General features: G+C 42.9%; 1 protein-coding gene across 1 annotated transcript in view; it reads left to right on the forward strand.

Moving 5' to 3' along the window:
* LRRC40 (leucine rich repeat containing 40) overlaps positions 1 to 24,343 on the forward strand; it is a 41,270-nt gene extending 16,927 nt beyond the window's left edge. Inside the window, exons 9-15 of the mRNA XM_048862615.2 lie at positions 8,498 to 8,543; positions 10,677 to 10,785; positions 12,445 to 12,552; positions 15,296 to 15,406; positions 18,119 to 18,196; positions 21,070 to 21,255; positions 24,085 to 24,343. Coding sequence (XP_048718572.2) covers positions 8,498 to 8,543; positions 10,677 to 10,785; positions 12,445 to 12,552; positions 15,296 to 15,406; positions 18,119 to 18,196; positions 21,070 to 21,255; positions 24,085 to 24,190 — 744 coding nt within the window. The 3' untranslated portion in view covers positions 24,191 to 24,343. The remainder of the gene's footprint in view (positions 1 to 8,497; positions 8,544 to 10,676; positions 10,786 to 12,444; positions 12,553 to 15,295; positions 15,407 to 18,118; positions 18,197 to 21,069; positions 21,256 to 24,084) is intronic.
* Positions 24,344 to 24,772: the final 429 nt, after the last annotated feature.

The raw sequence follows: 24,772 nt of genomic DNA on the forward strand, positions 1-24,772 counted from the left end.
GCCCAAGCTTTGTCCAGAGGGAGGGCGTTGCCTCCTCCGAGTGCTCCTGTTCCGCCTATGTGGAGCGTCCTGGTGGTTTTGGGGTTGGTAAGGATGAGGGACAGGTTGAGGCCTAAAATGTCTGCGCCGGATAGCAGACGTGTGAAGCCCCAGCAAACAAAGGGTAGCCCTCGAGTCCTTCAAGCTGTGAAGTCTCTTATCCATCTTCTCTGGGAAGAGAGCTACACCCTCTAAGGGAAGGTCTTGAATGGTCTGCTGGACCTTGTGGGGAAGACCAGAGACCTGTAGCCATGAGCCTCTCCTCATAACTACCCCTGTGGCCAAAGTGTGGGAGGCCGCATCCAAGGCTGCTTGCAAAGACGCTCGGGAGACCAGTTTCCCCTCCACGAGCGCAGAGAACGCCCCTCGAGCTTCCTGGGACAGAAGTTCTGTAAACTTAGCCATAGACGAGCAAGTGCTATGCCCATAGTGGCTTATTATGGTTGTCTATACGAAGTTGCAGGCCTCCTGTCGAGTAGACCTTCCAACCAAACAGGTCCAGTTTCTTGGCATCCCTGTTTTTAGGGGTGGATCCTTGAAACTCTTGACGTTCTCTCTGATTGGCCACGTAGACCACCAAAGAGTCTGGAGGAGGGTGGGTGTAAAGATGCTCATACCCTCTAGAGGGAACAAAGTAGCGGCGCTCGGATTTCTTGGCTGTAGGTGCCAGAGAAGCAGGAGTTTGCCACAAGTTCTTAGATGTTTCGGTTATCAACTAGATAAATGGCAGTGCAACCCTGGATGGGCTGGAGGGAGCCAGGATGTCTACGACAGGGTCTAAATCCGCTTCCACGTCCTCTGCCTGAATCCTCAGGCTTTGGGCGGCCCGCCTCAAAAGCTGTTGAAGAACCCGGTTGTCCTCCAAAGCTGGGGCCGTCGAAGTCCCCGCAACCGCTTCATCGGGTGAGGACGAGGAAGAGAGAACAGGGGGTGGGCCCAGTTCACTGCCTTCGGCCCCCCTGGGGTCCCTCAGCATGCGGTACTTGGGCTGTGGAGCCAGTACCGATGAAGAACTCTGCGCTGCAGCCAGTGCCGGGGCAGATAATCCTGTGGGACCGAGACCGTTTGGGTTGGTAGGAATGGAGCTGAGGCTTCCACAGGTGCCCTCACCTGGAGAGCCAGTGCCGGAGCTGGCTGAGGTATTGGTGCCGAAACCATGTGAGTCGGTGGGGCCACTCCGCCTGAGGGCACCGTCGTCACAGGCGGTGCCGGCGCTGACTGTGGCAGGAACGACACCGAGGACACCAACACCATTCTGGAGTGCGGACCACGGACTTGACCCTGGCTCTGATGGTACATCCAGGGTGTCCAGAAGGGCCATTGAGTTGCCACTGTTGCTGCCACGGCGCTGGGTATGGTTGGTGACTGCACCAGGACCTGGACCTTCTGCTCTGCGATCTGCTAGATTGAGCTGAGTCCACCTCCGACTCCGAGGTCTCCGAATAAGAAGACCACAGAGGAGCAGTCCCCTGTGTCGCCAACGAACAATGACTCGCTTCCAGGGAGCAGTGCGCTTCCTGCGTCTGTGTAGGCGGTGCCGGGGATGGAGACCGACAGGCCATCATGGTTGGCTTTCCCCTGGAGTGGAACAATGGGTGTGCGGTCGCCGGAGATTTGTCCCTCCTTTGTGGGGAGGACGGCACTGGGAGGCGCATCAGGTCCGTTGCCGCCTTGAACACCTCCGGCGTCGGTGGTGGTTGTATGTCCATCAGATGGTCCGGGGACCGAGGAGGGTTCGGACTCAACTGGACCCTGGCCGGCGCAGGAGTCGACGAAACCCTGGGCGGAAGTGAGGCGGAGGCAGTCTGTCCCGAGCCACTCGTGGACAGCGACGGCCCCTTAGGTTTCAAGGGGGGTGATCAGTCCCTCACCAGCCTCTTCTTCTTTACCGGCACCGGAGATGGAGAACAGTGCCGAACTGAGGCCGACGCCCTATGGCCCGAATAGTGGGGGTGCCAGTGGGCTTTAGAGTCCTTAGTCGGGCCTGTTTTGCGCGCCGTTGGTGCTGGAGCGCTGTGCCCCAAAGAGGACGTGCTCGGTGCTGGTCGTTGGGTCCCGGGTCGGATTGCGGTCTCAGAGCTGCCTCCATGAGCGGGAGTTTTAGTCTCTGCTCTCTGTCCTTAAGGGTTCTTGGGTGGAAATCCTTGCAAATGCGGCACTTGTCCTTTTGGTGAGTCTCACCAAGGCACCGCAGGCAAGACGAGTGAGGATCACTCTTGGGCATAAACTTTCCATAGGACTCACAGAGTTTAAACCCCAGAGACCTGGACTACCCCCGAAGGGGAAACGAACTATCTAACAAACCACTACTAACTATATGAAAAAGTATAACTATAGAGAATAACTATTGAACTATGTACAGTAAGAAGAAAGACACTGCTAAGGTGCTTGCTGTAAGAGCGAGCAAAGTTCCAGCTAGCAGTCACGGGCGGTAAGAAGGAACTGAGAGGGTGGGGGGTCGGCAGGGCCCGATATTCGGCACCGTGAGGGCACCACTCCAGGGGGTGCCCAGGCCAACCCTACGAACGCTGCTTGGGGAAAAATCTTCCGGCTGGCATGCACGCGGCGTGCACACAGCTGCTTGGAGTGGACATGAACAATCACTTGAAGAAGAACCTTAATTCATGTTGTCTCCTGCCATGTGTATGCATTATGATAGAGTCTTTAGTTACATTATTATATCCTGTCTTTTTCCATGGAACTCCTACTTCATTCAGTGCACAGGATGGATGATGATAAATTAATGAGAAGCTATTCAATAGTTTTTCTTCTCATTCTTCAGTTTGTGGCCTACATTCTATTCAAACCCTACTCTGAATATAGAATTATTAATTTTCTCGTGGGTTTTTCTGTGGCACTGTGAAGGAATTGACTTATTGTGGCCTGGTGGAGGTGTAGCAGGCGTTCCTCTTTCTGGGCAGACCCTGCAGATAACTGCTCCAGCCCTGCAATGGTCTGCCCCCTCTTGTGACTCAGCCCTCCATCCAGGTCACATATTTATGTCTGCCCTTTTTGGGATATATAAAGAATCCAGCAATAGACAGACCTATAGTCAGGCGAAGGGATCCAGAACTCACCTGAGTCGAGGTTTCAGGGTCTTGACTCTTCTTTGACTTCAAGGCCTTCTCTTGTCCAAATTCCCCCATATGAAGAACAGGCACCTGCCCTCTCCTAGGGTTCCAATTCCAGGTGCAATAGTAGACAGCTAAATTATGCACCCAAAATGCTATACTGCTGCTTCCCTGGATCACTTCCTGCTCGTCCCCCCTTTCCCAGTACATAGTCACTAAAAAACTGAAATCAGAGGTAACGTCTCAGACCTTCTGCATGTCCTTTCTCTTTGGGTTTGGCAAAGTCACCACAGCCAGAAAGCTCAGGCAGCTGGATCACCTGCAGTGCTTCTTTCCAGGAGCTGCATGTGAAGGTCACTTTGCTCCGTTGTTTTCCCTCCTACAGAGCTGATCTGTTCTCCTTTTGAGCTCCTCCTCCAAGCCCTACATGCTTTGCAGGTGTGGTAGGGTAGGGTTGCCAGGGCCAGAGTTAGTTCTTAATTCCTCCTTACTGGTACAGGATTTGAATACCCCATCACAGGTGCTTATCACTATAGTATCTGAGTGCTTCAGAATTACTGTTTACAATACCTCTGTGAAGTGAGGGTATGGTATTATCCCCATTTTACAGATCGGAAACTGAGAAATTAAGGTCAGAAGTATCCGTTAATTTTGGCTGCCCAATTTGAGACAGCTAGAACCTGTCTAGCTGAAAAACTGAAATTTTTCAGCGCACTTAGCATTATATACCACTTTATATGTCCAGAGCAGAACTCGCATTGACTTCAGCTGCAGTTTTGTGTGATTCAGCACTTCTGTAAATCAGACCCCAGGATCTTAAGTTAGGCACCAGTAAATGAGGAACACAATCAGTAACCACATATGAAAAGTTTGGTTTAAATGACTTTCTTAGCATCATATAGAAGCTCTGTGCCAGAGGCAGGCATAGAATCCAGTTCCCCAGAACAGCGTTCATCTGCCTTAACCACGAGGCCATCCATTTTCTTTCTGTAATTCTCTGCCTCGTTCATTACACAACTTTCAGGGCACACATCCACATGGGGTGCGTCAGGTTACAGCCCCTCTTCCGACTCCTCCAAAACCACTTACTAAGATTCTGGCTGTGCTTCTCTCTTCACCTCTTGATTTTTGCACACCCCATTTGTGGCCCCACAAAATTGCAGGACCACTTTGTCAACCTCCTGGTGTTGGCCAAGATGGCCACCCATTATACCAGGAGGAGGAAGCTGGATGTGGGGGATGCTCTTTGACTGTGGGGCCTGTTTCCATTCCCTTCTTCAATCATGCCTCTGAGTAGAGTCCATCATTGACTCCCTGGACTCCTTTGAGGAAAAGTGGGTGCTGTCAGGGGTTCTCTGCTCGGTATCCCCCTCTGGATCTCTGATTTTTTTTTAACCTTTGGAAAAACAGGAGTGGAAGTGAGGTCATTTGTTGTCCCCAGAAATCAACCGTGGCCTAGGCTTAGTGGTTCATCCTCCTTAACTGAGGGGGCAGGCCTTTAATTATGAGTGGGCCTAAACCTTTATGCGCCAATTCTACAAATAGTACTTCAGCTTCTGCAACAAATGAGGCAGGGTCCTGTGGGAAAAATGGTAAGTGAACATGGAACTAAAGATTGTATCATAGTGCAGTCATAAGGGGGGGCAAATTTAGGTTTCACAGACAACATTAATTCTGGCACTTCCTAACTTTTGGGTGCTTAACTTAGGAACCTTAATAATGTTCTTTTAATGTATTTTTTGTGTAATTTCCTATGTTTTTAAAAAGAAAATTGAAAAATCAGAAATTCCATCATTTGCTATTATATTGAAACCCACATAGTTCATCAGTGGGGTTGGAACCATTAGGTTCTCCACACAGACCTCTGCCGCTGGAGCTAACAGAGTAAATGACGATAAAAGTAAGGGGTCCACCTGGAATGCTGTCCTCATAGAGGATGACAGACACACTTTGCCTGTGGGTTTGACATATATTCGCTGAGAGCGGAGGAATGGTGAGACTCAGAAAACTTGCATTCTTCACCAGGTTCTGGAGGAGAGTGTTCTGTAGTGGTCGCAGATCCTTCTGCCTGTCTCTTCCCCATCCCTGGCTCCTTGTCCCAGCCCCATTCTTCTTCCCTACATAGTCTCAGTCTCCATTCCTCAACCTTCTCATCTCTGTCTCTGTGCCTAGCCAGTCTTAGTCTTCCACTCCAAATTGCCTGTTTGAGTCCTAATTCCACCTCCTCCATTCCTAGTTTCTCTTGTTTCCACCCCAGCCCAACATCTTGTCCTCTGTCTCCTGGCCCAGCCAGTTCCACCTAGCTCCTTGTTTGATCTGTCTAATCTGTTACCAGTTCCCAGTCTCTCACTCTAGGTTCTTCATTCCATCTCAGTCTCCCACCCCAGCCCTGCCTGGCTCCTTGTCCCAGTCTCCTATCTCTGTTCCTTTTCCCATTTTTTTCCCCAGCCAGTCCCCGTGCTCCCCAGCTCCTTGTCAAACGTCTCCGTTCCCCCCACTAATTTTTTATCCCAGTCTCACTCCAGCTCCTCTGCAGATCTCAGTGGTATACACTCCAGCATTCTGGGGCCCATTTTGTTCCTCAGCACCTTTCAGTCTCCTCCATCACCAGCTCCCAATCCCGGTCTCCTTGCTCAACCAGCTCTATTCTCCCATCTGGCTCCCAGTCCCACTCTCCTTGCTCAGCCAGTCCCATCTTCCCTTCCTGCTTGGACTCTCAATCCCAGTCTCCATCCTCCCCCAACTTCCAGTCACAGTTTCTCTCTTCCCCTCCTCTCCAGTCCCAATCTCATTAGGCTCCCTGACCCATCCTTTCCCTCCCACTAGTCCAGCTCTTGTCCCTTCTCATTCCAGTTAGGTTCCCTCCTCCATGCTATCTGGGTGTCAGCAGGGAGATCACTGAGAGCACCTCAGATACCGGCTACATTTCCTAACCCTGCAGCAGCCAGGGGTGGCAATTACAGGAAAAATCTGGCTTCACCTCCATATCCTGGGGCAGGAGGAAGCATGCCCAGTCACTTTGTGGGGAAGAGTGTACAGAAAACTGAACTGATCACTCTATGAGGAACTCTCTACTGAGCTGGTGTGAACTGAGATTTTTTCAAGGGCTTGTTACATTTTAGCCAAATCTGGGTGGATGTTCACAGGAACAGCCAACGGCCAACCCTTTGCCAAATTTCAAGTCTTTGCTCCAAAGCATGAAGGCATTAGAGCTTCTTAAAGAAAAGGTCACCGTAATTTTTTTAACATAGAGAAAACCACATTGTTTTGTCAGACTTCATTCTTGGAAATGACTGATGTTAGGGGGCTTTTTCCTTCACCCACTTACTTCCCTCGTTCTTCTCGCATAAACAGAGAGCAACAATACCCGAAGTCCAAAGGTGCAAACAATTCGATGTTTATTGGGGTGAACTTCCAGCAAGCATGATTCCAGTTTCCTTCCTTAGTATCCTCCTTCCCAGCTCTGACACCACAGAACCTTACACCTGTGTCCCTGTTCCCATTCCTGCCCTTAGCCAAACATGATTCCAATTTCCCCACTCCCATTCCCTGTTCCCATTTCCCCCTTTAGCAAAACATGATTCCAATTTCCTTACTCCCATTCCCTCTTCCCATCTCCCCGACCCACACACCCACCCACTCACTCACTTCCTGATTGACTGCAGACTATATAGTAAAACTTGAGTTCTGCTTTTCTATACCTTAACCAATCATTTTCCTGAAATTTAACTAACCAATCCTAACCTATTGTAACATGATTATGTAACCAATTATATCCCACCACCTTAATTAGTTTACACCCAGCAAAATTAATTATACAGCAGACGGGAACACTCACAGAACCAGACAGAGATTATGCAGACAAACAATAGCAAAGTGGGAACTATAATGACAAAACAATACAGAAGTGAGGATTTCACATCCCAGCTATTGATAAGTGAGTTCTTGCCAGACAGATGCTATCTTGCCAGACAGGTCAAACTGGACAGTCTCTACGTAAAAGAATAAATGGACACAAATCAGATGTCAAGAATTATAACATTCATAAACCAGTCGGAGAACACTTCAATCTCTCTTGGTCACGCAATCACAGACATGAAGGTCGCTATCTTAAAACAAAAAAACTTCAAATCCAGACTCCAGCGAGAAACTGCTGAATTGGAATTCATTTGCAAATTGGATACTATTAATTTAGGCTTAAATAGAGACTGGGAGTGGCTAAGTCATTATGCAAGGTAGCCTGTTTCCTCTTGTTTTTTCCTACCCCCCCCCCCCCCCCGATGTTCTGGTTTAACTTAGATTTAAACTTGGAGAGTGGTCAGTTTAGATGAGCTATTACCAGCAGGAGAGTGAGTTTGTGTGTGTATGGGGGTGGGGGTGTGTGAGAAAACCTGGATTTATGCAGGAAATAGCCCGACTTGATTATGTAAAGAGTTGTCACTTTGGATGGGCTAGCACCAGCAGGAGAGTGAATTTGTGTGGGGGGGTGGAGGGTGAGAAAACCTGGATTTGTGCTGGAAATGGCCCACCGGATGATCACTTTAGATAAGCTATTACCAGCAGGACAGTGGGATGGGAGGAGGTATTGTTTCATATTCTCTGTGTATATATAAAGTCTGCTGCAATTTCCACGGTATACATCTGATGAAGTGAGCTGTAGCTCAGGAAAGCTCATGCTCAAATAAATTGGTTAGTCTCTAAGGTGCCACAAGTACTCCTTTTCTTTTTGCGAATACAGACTAACACGGCTGTTACTCTGAAAGCTATCAAACTAAGTTTCCTTTTACATTTTCTAGGCACTTCCCTTTCTCTGGAGGTGATAGGCACTATCAGGACAGGATTGTATTCCTAACAGCCCAATAGCACCTTATTTCAATGTGACTAGTTTGGAATGTGAGGTTGTGACCATTCACTTCCCAGCTTATGGTTGCGTCTGTTGCTTAGCCAAAGGCCTTAATCTAAGAACAGGGCCTCAGACTGTCATAGTAAGAGAAGGACCATTCACTGGCAGACAGTGATTTTGATTCTTTCTTTTATACCTCTAACTAGCCAAGTGATAAGAATACACCTAAATTCTTCGAGTACAGGCCTTTACCGACAGGCCTGAATATCTATATCCTAACAACTGACATTCCCCCCCGCAGATTAGCCTGAGGCAGATACCAGACATGGAAATCTTCAGCCCAAATGGTTAAAGTTTTTGTCAAAGTTGATAATCAACTGAAAACATGATCTTATAGTGGGAAGTGTCAGGCAACCTTAATAACATGCAGTGCTATGAGCTTTCCCTACAATACTGACTCTTTACATTCATTGTTTCTAATAAAACTACAGAAATACTGATTCACAGGTGCTTTTATCTTCATGTTTTTTCTCTGCATTTTTAGAAAGGCACCCAAGAACTCCTGAAGTATCTGAGAAGCAAAATCCAAGGTACAGGATTACTTTGCAATATATGTTGAAAGAAGAGACTTTTTTTTTTTTTTTTAAACTGTTGTGGCTTCAAATGCATTAGAACTTAGAACAGTTGCCCTGGTTATCTTGTCCAATTCTCCTAATATGATTAGCAGTGCTCTTTTTCCACAACAATTTGCTGTTATAATTTAACACTGATGTTCCTTTTCACAGAGGATGACACAAATTTGACTATATCCAAATAATAAGAATTTGTTCTGGGGTATTTAGAATAATGATAATTTAAATTGCTTTCCTCTTGTGGCCGTATGAGTTTATGGCCTCTAAACTCTGCATAAGGAATTCAGATTCTTCTGAACCTCCTAGTTACCTACATCCTGCAGTTTACCATTTTTAAGATCCTTCATCTGCCCAGTGGTTTGATCGTACAGTGTGAAATGCTGATCCTCTATTTGAGTGTTAATTGTACTTGCAAAATAACATTACCCGGGGATTACAAATTTAAACTGCCCAAGGTAGGTGTCTGTGTAGGTGAGTCTGCCTTAAATAATCTTTTATGACATGAGGACTTATTTTAGCTAATTAAGAACATAAACGGTATTTTTGGATTGCCTGAAACGAGAAGGGAAAAAATAGATTATGATAAATGTTGTTCAAATCCATCTGAACTGGCTTCTCCCCATTTAGTAGTTTATTTCCATTAACAATGTTGTGGCTAACATAAAAATCTTAAACTAGTGAATTAGATTGAATGTTTCAGGAGAGTTATTTCTCTGGAAACCAGTTTGATATTTTAGTGGGGTACTTTCCCCTTATCTTGAATAGAGAAAACTGATTTGATCTTGGAAGATATAGATGCTACATTTGAATATAGCCTCTACTACTCTGGATAGGAGAGTCAAAAAGCTATGTAATAGTATGAAAGAACCTGGGTAAAATTTTCAAAAGCACCTAAGTGAAAAATAAGAAAATAGATTGGGAGGATGGGAACCAAGCCCTCTCTAGCCCTAGCCCACCCCACTGCCTATGCTTGTTTCTGCTCTTTTCAAGAGAGAAAAACAATGAACCTTTCCACCCTATCCAGAATTTCTCAGGATCTTTCATTTAAATATCTCTGTTATAAAGCTAATGGAAAAAATATGGTGGTATGCCTGAAAATGAATTAAATTTTCTAGTTATTTGGTTTATATGGTAAATAGATATATATAAATAAATTACTTCATACACTTAAGAATTTAGAGAAACTTTCTCTATTTAATGTAGAAGGGGCCTTGGTAGCATATAGCCTGAGCATAGCTGTTTGAATACACATACTCAGGACCATTTTTCCTTCTAGTATAATACCTTTCACTGACTATGTATGGCTGATTTATTCCTTTTTATAATGTGTTTATCTCTTTGCACCAGAAGATGGCAGTATTAAACAATCAGTTCAGTGCCTTGTACAGGGTTGCACATGGCTTTTGAAATGTCAGGTTCTTCAATATTGTCCTGAAAAATTAAATCCTAGTACTAACTGCGTAAAGTGAGTATGGATATAAGTAGTTTATCAGACTCACTTAGTTTATATAGAGACACTAGGGTGTAGATGATAAAGTTATACTTACACTTATTGCAATATCTAAGTATGAGATCTGAGAGCTAGATAAACTGATGACTGCAGCAGTCCTGTTCCATAGAAATTTGGCTTGAAAAATAATGCATTTTGTTGTTTTTGACCCCTTTATAGTAAAAGCATGACTGGATGTGTTAATCTATATCTGCTCCCATACATTTTTTCATAAGTGGTGCTTAAAATCTGTATAGTTTCCTTTTTTAGTGGAAATTAGGTTTAGAATATAGTTGTATTTTCTGACAGATTCTTACACTAACCCACGGGTACATTGAGTCTTAAAGCCTGTTGCTGCAGCTCCATACGTGCACAGTTACAGATTTGGATTCTTTAATCCTCTGGATTTACTAGAGAGATACATTCCAGACTGTTCTCTAACCACTGACACCATTTTCCTCAAGATGACAGATAACAAACAGTAGGAACTCTAGAGAGAGGGGTACTACATGTGTGCTTATACGAGTGTTAACATTTATTAAACGCTGGTTTTTTGGGGGGTTTTTTGGTTTTTTTTACATGTATGGTTATGTTTTCTCTAGACGATACAACTAGCCTGAATGAGGGGTCTCCTGTGACAGCCATGACTCTTCCAAGTGAGTCAAGGATTAACATTCATGCCATAACTGCATTAAAAGTATTAGAATATAGGTATGTGTTTCACAAGGCTATCTATTTCTAGAACTGTAAGAATACTTTCTTGTTTTACATTTCCTTTGTTTTCAGACTCTCAGTGCTTGAGCTGGTCAAAATATTTTTGACGAAACTTTTTTCTGTCAAAAAACATTGTTTTGTCAAAACTGAAACATTTTGTGGAAATGTATCAGTTCGGAAAAAAAACTCATCAAGAAGATTTCTAAGGTCAAGACAGCCAGAGTCCCAGGCACTCATTCAGAACTGCCCAGTGATTAGGACACACACCTAGGAAGTGTGGGTATGTCTACACTGCAATTAGACACCCATGGTTGGCCCATGTTAGCTGACAGGCTCGTGGTGCTCAGGCTGCAGGGCTGTTTAATTGCGGTGTAGACGTTTTTGGCTTGGGCTGCAGCCTGAGCTCTGGGACTCTCCCACCTTGCAGGTCCTAGAGCCCAGTCTCCATCCAGAGCCTGGGACATCTACACTTCAGTTAAATAGCCCTTTAGCCCAAGTCTTGTGAGCCTGAGTCAGCTGTCGCAGGCAGCCATGGGTTTTTAATTGCAGTGTAGACATACCCTGGGAGACCAAAGTTCAGGTCCCTGCTCCAAACCAGGCAGGACTTGAGCCTCGATCACTCACATCCCAGGTAAGGGCCCTGGCCACCACTCTATTGTCTATTTTGGTGTGTGTGTCTCTCTCTGTCTCTCACACAGGTTTTTTTGTGAAAAATTCAGGTTTCATTTTCGTTCCAGCTGGGAATGAAAATAAATTCCAAAACCTCTAACATTTTTGCAAGGCAGAATTCTTGTTTTCTGGTCAGCCCTATATGGTGTGCCAGCCCTATATGGCGCATCCCAGACATGCGGAGATCCTAAACTCTTGCACATCCTGGTATTGCTTCTGTATCTTTTTATTTTGCGTGCCCTGTAACCAGCATGGTAGAGTTTCTTTAAAGCTCACTGAAATGTTAATGCATCAGACACTTTTAGCACCTGTTATCAGATCTCAAGTGTTTTAGAAACATGAAGAAATTACCCTCCCAAAACCCCTTTGTGGTTTGTAAGGAATCTCTTCAACTACTTTTGGAAATGGAAGCAATGCTTCACAGGTTAGGCGAAGAAGTGGAAAAAATACCGCATCCATTGGAAACTGCAGGTGTGTGCACAATGTAATTATTGGAGCTGGAATAGGACCAGAACAATAGGGTTTATGCCCTTTTTCTAATGAAAAGTGCCATGGGATCTTTAATTACCACAAATGTTCAGAAATTCAGCTTTATTTCTCATCTGAAAGATAACAACTCTAGCATCAGGGACCCTGTGGCACTATACTGGGGCATTGGTTGTGAGGTAAGAGTGACACCTGGGTAGTCCCAGCATCTTTTCCTCCAGCACTTACATGTTTGAGGTATTGATCTGGCCTAAGACTGCTTATCTTTTAAGGTCTGACAACAGGTCAGGATCACAGCATGAGGTGATAAAATTGCCTATGCATGAGGTACCATGGCACCATGTTCTGATAGCCTTCGGGTTAAGCGGAATTCAAAAACATCCACATTTCAGTACATTTTTCTGTTGATTATCTTCTAAAAGAGGAAGAATGTCCGGTTAATGAAGAGAGAATAATTGACATGTTCATGTTACTCTGCTAAATAAGATGCTTTTTGTTTAGTGAGAAACGAGCAGCTGTGATTCCTGATGAAATATTTAATGCAGTCGGAAGCAATTCTGTCACTACTGTAAACTTCAGCAAGAATCAGCTGAATGAAATTCCAAAAAGGTACAGTTGCTCCTTGGTAGATGTCATTCCATATCCTAATAATTCTTTTCTCTCTTTGTCCCTCTGCAATGTATTAAAATGTTGTGTTTTTAACCTTGTTGCCAAGAATATTTACTCCATATCTTAATTTCTACTTCAAGATGTATTTTATGTTATGATGCTATGAATAAGGGAATTGCACCTTTTCTTAAAAAGGACTTTGCTTATTCCGAGTAGCGTGCAGGTATTTGACCTAGATGCTAATTGTAGGTGAAAGAAGCATACCTAGGAGAAGATATGGCTGAGTAATACTTTCATTACCCACATGCGTGTGTGTGTGTTTTTATTTTTTTGCTTTGCTAAGTGTTGTTGAAACAAATGAGGGGATACTTCAGTGACACTTCACATAATAAAAATACAGTACAGCCAGTTGACCAGTTTGTTGAATCTGTAGGATTGTTCATTGTTATCACCACAAAGTGGTTCACCTTTTCCTATCCAAAGAAATAATTTGTGTGGATCCAGTGCTTTGAGAGCTGACAGCTGTGTGCTATAGATGAGGTCCAACTTAAAATGCAACTTTTGCAGGTACTTCAGTTTAGTGTTTCCTGCAAGCATAAATAATTTCAACATTTCCCCCCTTCAGTGATAGTCTGGCAGACTCTCCAAGCATGAAACCACTAGTACTGTAGCACTAGATATTATTGGGCTTCATTCTACCTCAATGGAAGTCCATGCAAAGCATTGCAATAACTTTAGTGGGAGCAACACAGTCTTTTATTTGTAAAGCACTTAAGAGTGTGCTGTACTAGATAAAAAGGAAGATATGATCTCTGCCCCAAGGAGATGACAGACTAAACAGACGACATAAGAATGCGCTTAATTCTAATTTATTTAATAGCACAGTGATATCTTTTTTACAACATGAGTTACTGCTTGTGGGCCTCAAGAAAGAAGTGAGTTTTCAGGAGGGATTTGAATTAAGATATTCTAACCTGATGCTGAACAGGGGAGCTGAGAGCTACTGAAATTGGCTCCCCTATCTGGCACAATATACTTGTGGCTCAAGCTAGGAGCCACAGATCAGAACTGCCAAGCTATCATCCATGCAGTGAGGCAGAGATGAACAGTCAGGAAGAGAGCCCACCCAAGGGAAGGAGGAGCCACAATCCTGATTAGGGCTACAGTAAAATAAAAAATATTATCTGGTAAGAAGAACACCTATCCTTGCATTCTGACCAACAGAGTATATAAGCTGCAGTACCTAGACACCCAAAAATGTGAACGAAATAACATTCGCTCTTGGTTCTATATGTTAGCTAGTTTCTTGCTGTTATACGGTATTTGCATACATACCACAGTTTTGATCTTGCAGTCCTTATTCAAACAAAAATTATCTTAAATGGGAATCTCACTTGAGTAGAAGCTGTTGAATTGAGCGCTGCATGAATGCTTATAAACTCTTCTGGGAAGGGACCATCTATTCATATGTTTGTACAGCCCTAGCACAATAAGGCTGTGATCCTAACTGGGGTCTCGAAGCAACACTGTAATATAAATATATAATAATCATATATGCCTGCATGTCTGTACATAGACCTGTTATTTATTTGTATTGCACTAGTGCCCAGGAGCCGCCATAATGGACTAGGACTCCATTGTACTAGGCTCTGAACAAAAACAAATACAACTGATAGGGACAGTCATTTTGTTCTATTTCCTAAACGAAACTCTCTCTTCAATGCAAGTGTATTCCTAGAATTCTGTAGAAAAACCAGTTCATTAAACTAGTGTTTGTGTCTGTGTGTGAACAGCCCCATTTGTTTAGTCACTGTATTAAAGATTGCGGGAGGAAGGTGCAGGTGAACCATGTATGTGAATAGCTGCTTGACAGGAAGGAATTTCAGGAGAAATCACAATTTGGAGAGATGAATACTCTGCATGTTAATTACCTTCCTTATTGGTTAAAGTAAGGCCTTAATCTGTGGGATTTCAATTAACTTCATGAACTTCCAAATAGTTCACATCAGTGTCCAAAATTATCTCAGCACACTGCTTACAAGAGGAACAAATACAATGTTCTCTGTAATTCACAATAATGATTCAATGAAACAGAAATGAAAGACTGGAATTTAATTTCAACATTGAAACAAGCTATTGCATTTCATTGTGGCTAATAAGAAGAGTGACTCTTCAGTGCCTTTTTAGTAAAACAGCATTTACAGTGTGGAAGTTAACCATGAAAATCCAGTCTGTTTTTGCCACAGCTTTCTGAAATATTTTGTTTCCTGACTGCACTTTAATAGTAAACCCTGACATTTGGATGAGTGAGGGCAACCTTAGAAAGTTAACTGTGGGCTTTTGTCTTGGCGTTAAAATATAAGCCTCAAGGACAGTCCACTTGCATAAGTGCATCTCCCATTATTTTCCTCCTGCCAACACTGCCACTGAAATCCCAAAGAGCACAGAAAATACCTGATGTATCAATGAAAGTTCCATAAAAAGAAAGTTGATTTTTATAAATTACACACACAATAAAAAGGGAGGTTTCAGAGTAGCAGCCATGTTAGTCTGTATTCGCAAAAAGAAAAGGAGTACTTGTGGCACCTTAAACCCTAACAAGTTTATTTGAGCATAAGCTTTCGTGAGCTACATGCTCAAATAAATGTGTTAGTCTCTAAGGTGCCACAAGTACTCCTTTTCTTTTTAATAAAAAGGGAGATGTTTTACTCAAGTAAGAAACTTTATTTGTAATGGGTTGCAGGATTGTGGAGCTGAAAGAATCAGTCTGTGATGTCAATCTTGGCTTCAATAAGCTCTCCTCCATTTCCCTGGAGCTCTGTGTACTTCATAAATTGACACACTTGGATATCAGGTTTGTGATGTTTTGCTGGACTTCCTTTTAGAGTAATTTCTTTTCATGCCTTTTTAAACCATCTCTTGGTACAGTATTGCAGTACTGCAATAATCTTTAATTTTCCTAATTGTTTCTTTGATGGTTGAACAGTTGGCAAGCTTGGAGTTGGATGGTGATCAGGTAGCCTAAACCTAATCATTGAAAATTGATCAAGTGGGCAAGCTCTAAGTAAATAAGACATGATCTGTCTGAAATGCTCTGCATCAGGGATGTAAAGGCTCTCATGAAGTTTAAGTGACTCTGAGAAAAGAGCCTTAAGGGCAGTTGTGACAGCAGTACCAAACAGTTATTCTCTCTGAGCATTACTCCTGGGACAATTCTGCGGCACTGCGTACTCGCAGAAAACACTCCTCTTGCAGAATTCCTGTGCTTCCCTGCAGAAAACAGCAGGGAAGCAAAGGGAAGCCATGTGGGGGTACGACCATGGGTGCAGTTTTTTGAGGGGGGGATTGCCCCCCCAGCAGAGGCGAGGCGTGGGGGAACACACAGGGTTACATGCCACTGGCTCCCCCTCCCCCATTTCTACAAGCGCAGAGCTGCCCAGCTGAAGGAGGCTGTGTGGGCTCCTCTGACTCTGCAGCTGATTGCTGCCTCCTGGGTTCTAGTGCCAGTCAAGCTCTTCCTTGCTAGGAGCCTTCCTCTTTTCTCTGCAACGGTGAGTCCCCGTGGTGGGGTGGGGAAAATGAGGGAAGGGGGTGAGAGGGTGTGGGTAAGAGGCAGTGGGGAAGGAAGGGCGGGGTGGAATAGGACAGGGGGAGGGGAATGTGGGAGTGAGGCATAGGTGCTGGAACTAGCAGTGCGGGGGTGCTGCCGCATCCCCTGGCTTGAAGTGGTTTCCATTATATACAGGCTTTACAGCTTGGTTCAATGGCTTTCAGCACCCTGGCGTGAGGGGAGGAGGATGAGGCATGGGGTAGTGGGGGAGGGAGATGAGATGGGGAAGAAAAGGTGATAGGGAAATCACGGGGGGAAGTGGGAGCCCAGCATGCAGAGTCCCCTGAGCAGCAGCTGGGGCTCCCCCATTAAGCAGGCCCATCGAACCCTCACCCTGACAAGCCCCACCCCCCTACCCCTGGATCCCTCCTGACAAGCTCCACCCCCCAGACATCCACCCTACTGAGCCTCAACCAGCTACACCTTGACCCCCATCCCATCAACCCCACTCCTCCAGCATTCAGATCCTCCTCTCAGCTCCCCACAGCAACACCCCGACCCCCCCCCCCCCCGCTGAGCCCCAACCACCTTCACCTGGATCCCTTGCAGACTCCCATTGCCCCTGCACCTGGAACCCCTCCTCCCAACAAGCCCCTTTGCAGTCATATCTACCACTGAACCGCCCGCATCCAGATTTCCCCCACTGAAACTTCTCACCCCACACCTGGATCCCCCCATGATAAGCCCGTCCACCCTTGGATTCTGCTGGGCTGAGCCTGCCCATTCACACCTGGTGCACCTGGCACAGAAAGGGCTGGGCTCCAGGATGTTTCTGGGGCAGGCCCGACCCTTGCACTGTGTCAGGGTTGGGTGCAGCCTCACTGCCAAGTCTCTGTACCGGGGGAGGTGGGAGCTTCAGGATGATCTCCCACCTCAATGCAGCCAGTGGCCTGTGCTCCGCACTGCCATGCTGGAGCCACATTTATTTATTGACAAGTAAAATTTGCAGAATTTTAAAATATTCTGGGCAAAATTTTTATTTTTTTGGTGCAGAATTCCCTCAGGACTAGAGATTAATAAGCTTGGAGTGTGTCCTGGGGCAACTATATTTGTAGTGGCTTCAGTAACTTCCAGTAGGCTCCTTATTGTTATTCAGATGGATACATTTAATCTCCATAACTTCTCAGGGTGTTCATTCAAGGTGGTAGAATTGTCATTGGCACTTATTACCAGGGTATAGGGCAAAGTGAAAAGTAGCCAGACACAGCAGCTTGCATTGGCTTAGTTAAATTAAAACAAGTTGGCTTAAATGTATGTGCTGCTGAAGAGGGAGGAAGAGTTAGACTGCAAGTTGCAAGGATGGGTAAGACCATGTGAGGTGGCTGATGGTGAGGGAACCAGGCTGAGTGCCCCAGGAAGGGAGTGAGGGCAGATTGGTTACTCTAAGACTGTGCAACATTTAATGGCCCTCAGTGATTGGTCCCCCTTACTTGAGTACTATATATGAAATGGCCCATTTTTTTCTCCTCAACCCCCCTTTCTCTTCTCATTTAAGAAGCTCCTGAAAACCTTTTAAGAAAGAGGGTGGATTTGGGCAATGTCATTGTATGTATGTTCTATGTTAGAGGTGGGGTGGGGGATGCCAGCTCTTTGCACACTTTGACTGAAATGTTCTGAACTGTAACTACATGTGGTTTTAGTCCATAAGTTCCTTGGGGGGTTCTTTATAGGTCACACTGACCATTGTACAGTGCTGGGTACACCTTACGGTACTATATAAATGCTATATTGAAATTATGGCGGTGACCTGATTACAATCAAATGCTAAAGAAAGAAAGAAAGATTTCAATGCCCATCTGTACTGACTGTGGTTTTGGCATACCCACGAGGCAGTTGACTGGTTTAGCATGTTGTTAGTAACATCAGCTCAAGGACAGACTAGCAAATTTTGCTTTCTGGAAAACCTTAAATTTGCTAAAGATTAGTAAATGCTGCTTTTCTTTGTTTACAATTCAGAAATAACTTTTTGACATCTTTACCTGAGGAAATGGAAGCTCTGATAAGACTGCAAATAATAAATCTTTGCTTTAATAGGTAAGTACCCTTGCAGATAGACCTGTTAACATATAATGAGAATTAGTCAAAGACCATCATGTGGTAATCCTCTTTGTGTTTTTGAAGCAATGTGCATGGGAGAATAAAAATGGCAATGCTTCTTCCTCCTCAGTACTACTGAGCCTGTTCATATTAGGGTTCTGATTCTGCCAGTGGAGAAGTTTTGTTTCCAAGTCACTAATGAAAACAATGGTGAATAATTTGAGATGTTAGTTACCTCCTTTCATTGTTTTTTTCAGTGAGAAAAACACCTTTTTCCTGCTTTCCCAGCCTCAGTAATGTTCAATGTTTAAATGTTCAAAGCATTCTGCAAATATGTTAACTAAGGAACGGGGTTGCATGTCTTATTTAAGCAAGTGCAAGTGTTCTTTTCTTCCATCTGCTGATAATTAACACAGGAATATTCTGTCACTGATGCTGGGATGGGGGCACCTGATAGGAAAAATACTCTGTACTTGTGATTTTTTTTTTTTTTAAAGGGTGTCTGTGGGTATTTTTGAGGGTTTCCTGCCCAGTCACTGGCTTCATCCTGTTTCAGTGATAGACATTTCCTGTAAAATCCTGGCCCTACTGAAGTCAATGGAGGTTTTGACAATAGGGCCAGAATTTCACACTTCATATTTTACCAGCGATAAAGGTTTCCAGACCTGGGCTATCTACCAAAGCCTTTCATTTTCTTGACTCATAATGAGCTTGCATCTCCCAGTTTTAGTTAGTGGTGCCTCATGGTTTTAGGGAGAAACTACTTATCATGATTTGGAGCAGGCTTGAACATTTGGCACCATTGCCAACGAGAACTTTTCAGGGCAAACTGCTTCTTACCAGGTGTAAACACAAACTCCTGCCCAGCTTGTTGTCTGTTTGGCAGGAAACAATGTGTGAAAGTATAGATTTTGATTCCTTTCACAAACGGCATTGCTTGGTGCTGGTTAGTTTAATATAATTTTCAGCCCATTTAAAAAAGGGTCAGTTTTACAAGAAAATATAAATTGTCCCTTGTGCCTGTTCCAGGTTTTTTCATTGAAACCATATGTCAATTTGCTTGAACGTATCAAAGTCGACACTTTGCTGGATCAGGCCCTATGTGAACAGTGTGTAAGGGAACTTTCTTCAGTAGCTGATACATACCCGGTACTAGGCTGTCATTCATAGAGATGCTAGCTTTCTCTGCCTATGCTGGTGCCAATTGGGGCCAAACTTTTAAAGCAGTTTACAAAGCACAATGGGATTTATCGGCATATACTCTTTTGCATGCACTGTATGGTGCTTATTTTTCAAAGAACTTATTGCTGCAGCAAATGGCTGGTGCTTGCAGGGAGCAATATATGTCACTGGTTTCCTGAGACATAGTTGTTATTTAGTAATAATCAGAGCTAGTTTTATATTTATAATAGTGATTTAAATAGATTCTGATTCATATTTATTCTCTTTCTAATTCCCATCTCATTTGAATGCTGCAGAGAATGGCAGGCCCCTCCTGCCTTTGCTAGTGATTCCCTTCCTCCAGGAGCCACAGCAATACATGTGGCTAAACCCAGTGGCTGGCTCCATTGCTCCAATCAAGCTGTTTGTTTCCAAAAAGCTATGCTTAAAGTTTTTTAAAAAACAGTCTCTCCCAAAGCACCCCCTCCTTGTCTCTGGCCACCCTGGCTGCAGTGAGACTCTTGAAAATGTTGCCATTAAAAGAGCAGAATAAAAACTGTGAGTGGGAAGAAAGAGACCCCTCCCCCCCCCCCTAAAAAGCACCCCCATTGTGAACTCTGATTAGGTCTGTAACATCTTAGTGTTTTCCAGCAAGAAAAAAATGAATAGAATTCTGTGGAGTGGAAGTAATTTTCCTTTCACTAAGACAATCAACAGCATTCTGTTTAACACAGGATTGTTATAATTGCGTTTGTTTTTTTTTAATGACTAAGTGAAGATCCGTTTTGGTTTTAAGCAGTATTGAAGGTTCTTCCTGTATTAATATTTAAAAGGAAAACACTCTTTTTGGAACTAAATCTTGCCTGTGTCTTAATTAATGAAAACAAGCTGTGAAAATGGGGTGATTTAGTTTTTTGCCAAATCACTGGGTGCTATGCATTATGCTAGAAATACAGCTGTTAGTATTTAGCAGTACAAGTAACAAAGCTTCTACTTAATTTCTTTGTGCCATGGACCAGAAACATGGTGTCTGTAAATGCAGGGCTCTTGTTTTAATATAGAAAGTGGTCATAAGTATGGTGGGATTTGGGGTGGGTGGTTGTTGGTATCTGAATGGTGACAATTTTTCATTGGTATAAAACAAGCAGGGTTAAAGTTGGGGAATGTAATGAATATGTTTACAGGAACTGTTAGCTCAGACTGTAGGAGGAATATGTCCAGCTGACATCATTGCTGTGTTCAGTTTTACAAAATGAGTGCTGCCGTCCTTTTGTTCTCTGTCACATGAGCACTGAGCAGTCATCATGCAAATTATATTCTGCTTTTATGTTTGTCAAGTAGACTAATCAGTATTACTGCCACCCTCCCAAAAATGCACCTTTAATGAGTGATTATTATTAAACAAACTCAGTTAAATCTAGTCTTTCACCTCACTGTTATTTGTTTTAAGAAAAGGAGTACTTGTGGCACCTTAGAGACTAACCAGTTTATTTGCGCATAAGCTTTCGTGAGCTACACTGTAGCTCACGAAAGCTTATGCGCAAATAAACTGGTTAGTCTCTAAGGTGCCACAAGTACTCCTTTTCTTTTTGCGAATACAGACTAACACGGCTGTTACTCTGAAACCTGTTACCTGTTTTGTTATCCATTTTGTATGTCTGTGTTTCTGATTTGATTCCTTAAGTGAATTTATTTTCATTTTTTGGTAGGTTTAAAATATTTCCCAATGTTCTTTATCGCATCCCAACACTTGAAACTATCCTACTCAGTAACAATCAGGTTGGATCCATCGACCCTCTGCAAATAAGGAAGATGGACAAGCTTGGCACCTTAGACCTTCAGAATAATGACCTCCTTCAAGTGCCACCAGAACTTGGAAACTGCGTAAATCTTAGGTGACTTTTTTTTTAAAACTGCACAATAACTTTTGATTTTGATGACTGTTTTTTAGGCCTTTTTTTTTTTAGTTACAAGGAAAATGGTAGAGTAACCGTGTACTTGTATGTTGGTCTAAATTCATAAAATGCCTGACCTCTAGTCATCAACTGTGAAGCAGCTACAGTTTTTTCATAGTTTCTCCGACTAATTGAGACTAGAGGCAATTTTTGGTTCATGATTTTATTTATCTATTTATTAAACAGAGTAACATGAAAATTATACTTCACATTAGAGGCTAACTCACATTACATAGGGGTATCTGAATGTGGCGTTTGCCCTCGAGCATCAAACTTGGCAGTTAGTCCAACTTTAATAAACCCACAAATTTAAGAAAATTTAGAATTTAGCTGCTGGTCTGTTCTTAACTTGCCTTATCTTTACTTACTTCAGGGATTGTTCATAACAGAGACTCATGTATAATACCCCATTTATTGACATTTGTCCCATGGCTATTTGTTAAAAGACTCACAGTAAGCTGCCCAAAGAGTCTGCACCAAGACTGGTATTTAATATATTGATCAGTGATCAGGAAGGGGGGTGTTAGTAAAGTGGCATCATTTGCAAAGGACGCAATATTTAGAGTAGACGATTGGAAAAGCCACTGAGGAATTTCATAACAAAGATAGGTGAATGGGCAGTGTGATGGCAGATGAATACAGCGGTGACATCTGTATGATAACCCATATTGGAAGGAATAATTTGAACTCCTCAACTACATTTGTAGGTTCTAAATTACTTTGAGCATTCAGGAGAAAGATCTGGGTATAATTGTATAAGCTCCATGAAAATCTCTGCTCATTGTGTTTCAGCACCCCCCCCCCCCCAAAAAAAAATGTTAAGGTGCATAAAGAATGTGATAGAAAATAACACTGAAAAATTATATGGGCACTTTATAAATTAATTTTAGGTCCTCACCTGGCATACTCTGTTCAGTCCTGCTTGCTCAATCTCAATGTTTATACTAGAGACAAGTCGTTCAGAGATGGGGATTGCAAATTATTAGCGGCATAACAAGGCTTCCTCATTAGGAGAGAATGAAAGATTTGGGACCATTCTGGTTTAGAGAAGAGAGATTTAAAAAAAAAAAAAAGTCAAAAAATGATTGTTACAGAGAAGGTAAATTGAGAGCAAATATGTATTTTTTTTCCACAATACAAGATCGGGGGGAGGTGATTAAAGTGGAAGGTAACAAATTTACATTGATAAAAGGAAATGTATGTACACACTAGAGCTGGTCAGGAATTTTTCTACAGAACAGTTTTTGTCAGAAAATGCCAGTTAGTTGAAACCAAAGCTTTTCATGGGAAAGGATGGTTTCAATGAAACTTTCATTGGGAAGGTTTTTAGGTCCAGGGTGCAGGAAGTGAAAAAGAGAGGCCAGTGGTTAGAGCACTCATCTGGGATGGAGGGCATATGCCTGGTTGTGGGAGACCCTAGGTCTCCTCCATGCCAGGTGAGTGCTTTAACCCCCTGGTTAGATTCAGTAGATAACCATTTTGAGAATATAAGCTCTCAAGGTTCAGGGAATAATCCAACCCCTACATGAAAGGGTTGGGATAGAAACTTGCTCTAGGGGCTGGTCATTTCACCACTGTGATGTTACTGGAGTTGACAAAGACAAGAAACTAGACTAAATGGATCACTGGTCTGGCAAGTCCTGTGTTCCTTCTTGGAATTTATTAAATAAAATTTAATTTTTAAAATTAAGGTTTTGAAGTCGTACAGGGACAAATAACTTCTTCAATAACCGCTCTTCAGCCTATCACTAGCTTTACCAATTTAAACCATTTTTGTGAATGAAATGGAAATCTCAAGTGGGCAGACAGCTTGTAAACCAAGCTTCGGTTCAGCATTGTTTAAAATGGCCAAGTTATGAACCCTCACACTACTTTTCCCAACAGAAATAGCAGTTGTTCTCTTACCATAGTGGCATAAGTGGGAACCACCTGCGGCAGAACTGATGTGGCTTGAGAAGAGGTGCTGAGTCACCCAAATTTCTCAGAGTAAACAGCATACTTGTTTTTCTGACTCAGGATTTTACAAGTGACTTCGTTTTAGATTTATTGGATAATCACATTTTCAAGAACATGAATGTATGGGCTATGAGACTCTTGCAGACTTATGGAGTGTAATTTTCTAGTGAACTCTAAAACTAGCCTATGTAGCGCTGACAAATGCTGTTCATGATTAGAATTTGAATATGTTAGTTAACACAATAAAAATACATCTTTTTTCCCTATTTATACATGGCCTAAGGATCTGACTTGTTCAGACACAGATCCTAGGTGATGGGGAAGGCTTGATATATGGGAATGTGCTCTGGTGACGGGACTTAAAGGGCCAGTGACTTGTGCTTACCTGAGAGCCTGTGCATAACAACTAAGTTGGGAAAAGGCAACATTGCCATTTAGCATAGCTCAATGCTACAACCAGTTATTCACGTTGATTTTATCATTTATTTTAATAAGCTCTTTTCCCCATCCTGCCCAGTGGCTAGGGGTTTTACTGAAAAAGTGTATGTTCCCCTAAATGTACAGTATTGCAGGGCACATGTGTATATTATGCACATATAACTATCCATCACTACATATGTTGGCATACTGTTAGCACTTGAATTATGCCAATATGAAATAGAGTAGCAGAAATTCATAACATAGTATTACTATTTCATCTTTAAGCAGGATTCTTTTATTTTTCTAAAGAGCCATAAGTGTGCATAATGTATGAATGTGCTGGTACAAGCAAAAGCACTGACAGTAATCATTTTTATTTCTGTACTTCCCCAGGACACTTCTGCTAGAAGGAAATCCATTCCGTACTCCTCGAGCAGCGATTTTGGCAAAAGGAACAGCTGCTGTACTAGAATACCTAAAAAGTCGAATTCCTACTTGATCAGAGTACACTTATTCTTTTGTTAGGCTTATGGATCAAAATACAAGCAAGATTTTTACCATCAGAAACCCAAAGGCCATACACCATTTTAACTGACTTCCTTCCTGTTTGTCAACTATTGACTGCTTTTTCTGTGCATGTTCCCCCTCCCCCCCCCCCAAAAAAAAAGAAAAAAGAAAAAAGCCCATCCGTAAAATCTCACAGATTTTCTTCCAGAGTTGCACAGATCAACATTTCAATTGAAAATACTACAATGCTAATTTTCTTTATTTGTAATGTAGTGATTTCATTGGATACTACCATTAATAAAGGCAATTTTTTTTTTTTACAATTCAGTTTAAAAAATATGAATTAATTTTAAGAACACTAAAGGGGTTGCATAAAAGGTAAAAAGTAAACTTTCTGATTTTCTTAGGTTTGTATTGTCCATAGCTGTGAGACCAAATGCTTTACAGCATGTGAGCTCTTAATCAAATAGGTAAGTGTTTCACACTGTCTGTCGACTGTTAAATGCCTGAAACCTTAAATAACACAGCAATGCTATAATAATAATGGTAAGGATACAATATGAACTGTGCTACA

Source organism: Caretta caretta, chromosome 8, assembly GCF_965140235.1.
Source record: "Caretta caretta isolate rCarCar2 chromosome 8, rCarCar1.hap1, whole genome shotgun sequence".
Lineage (NCBI taxonomy): Eukaryota > Metazoa > Chordata > Testudines > Cheloniidae > Caretta > Caretta caretta.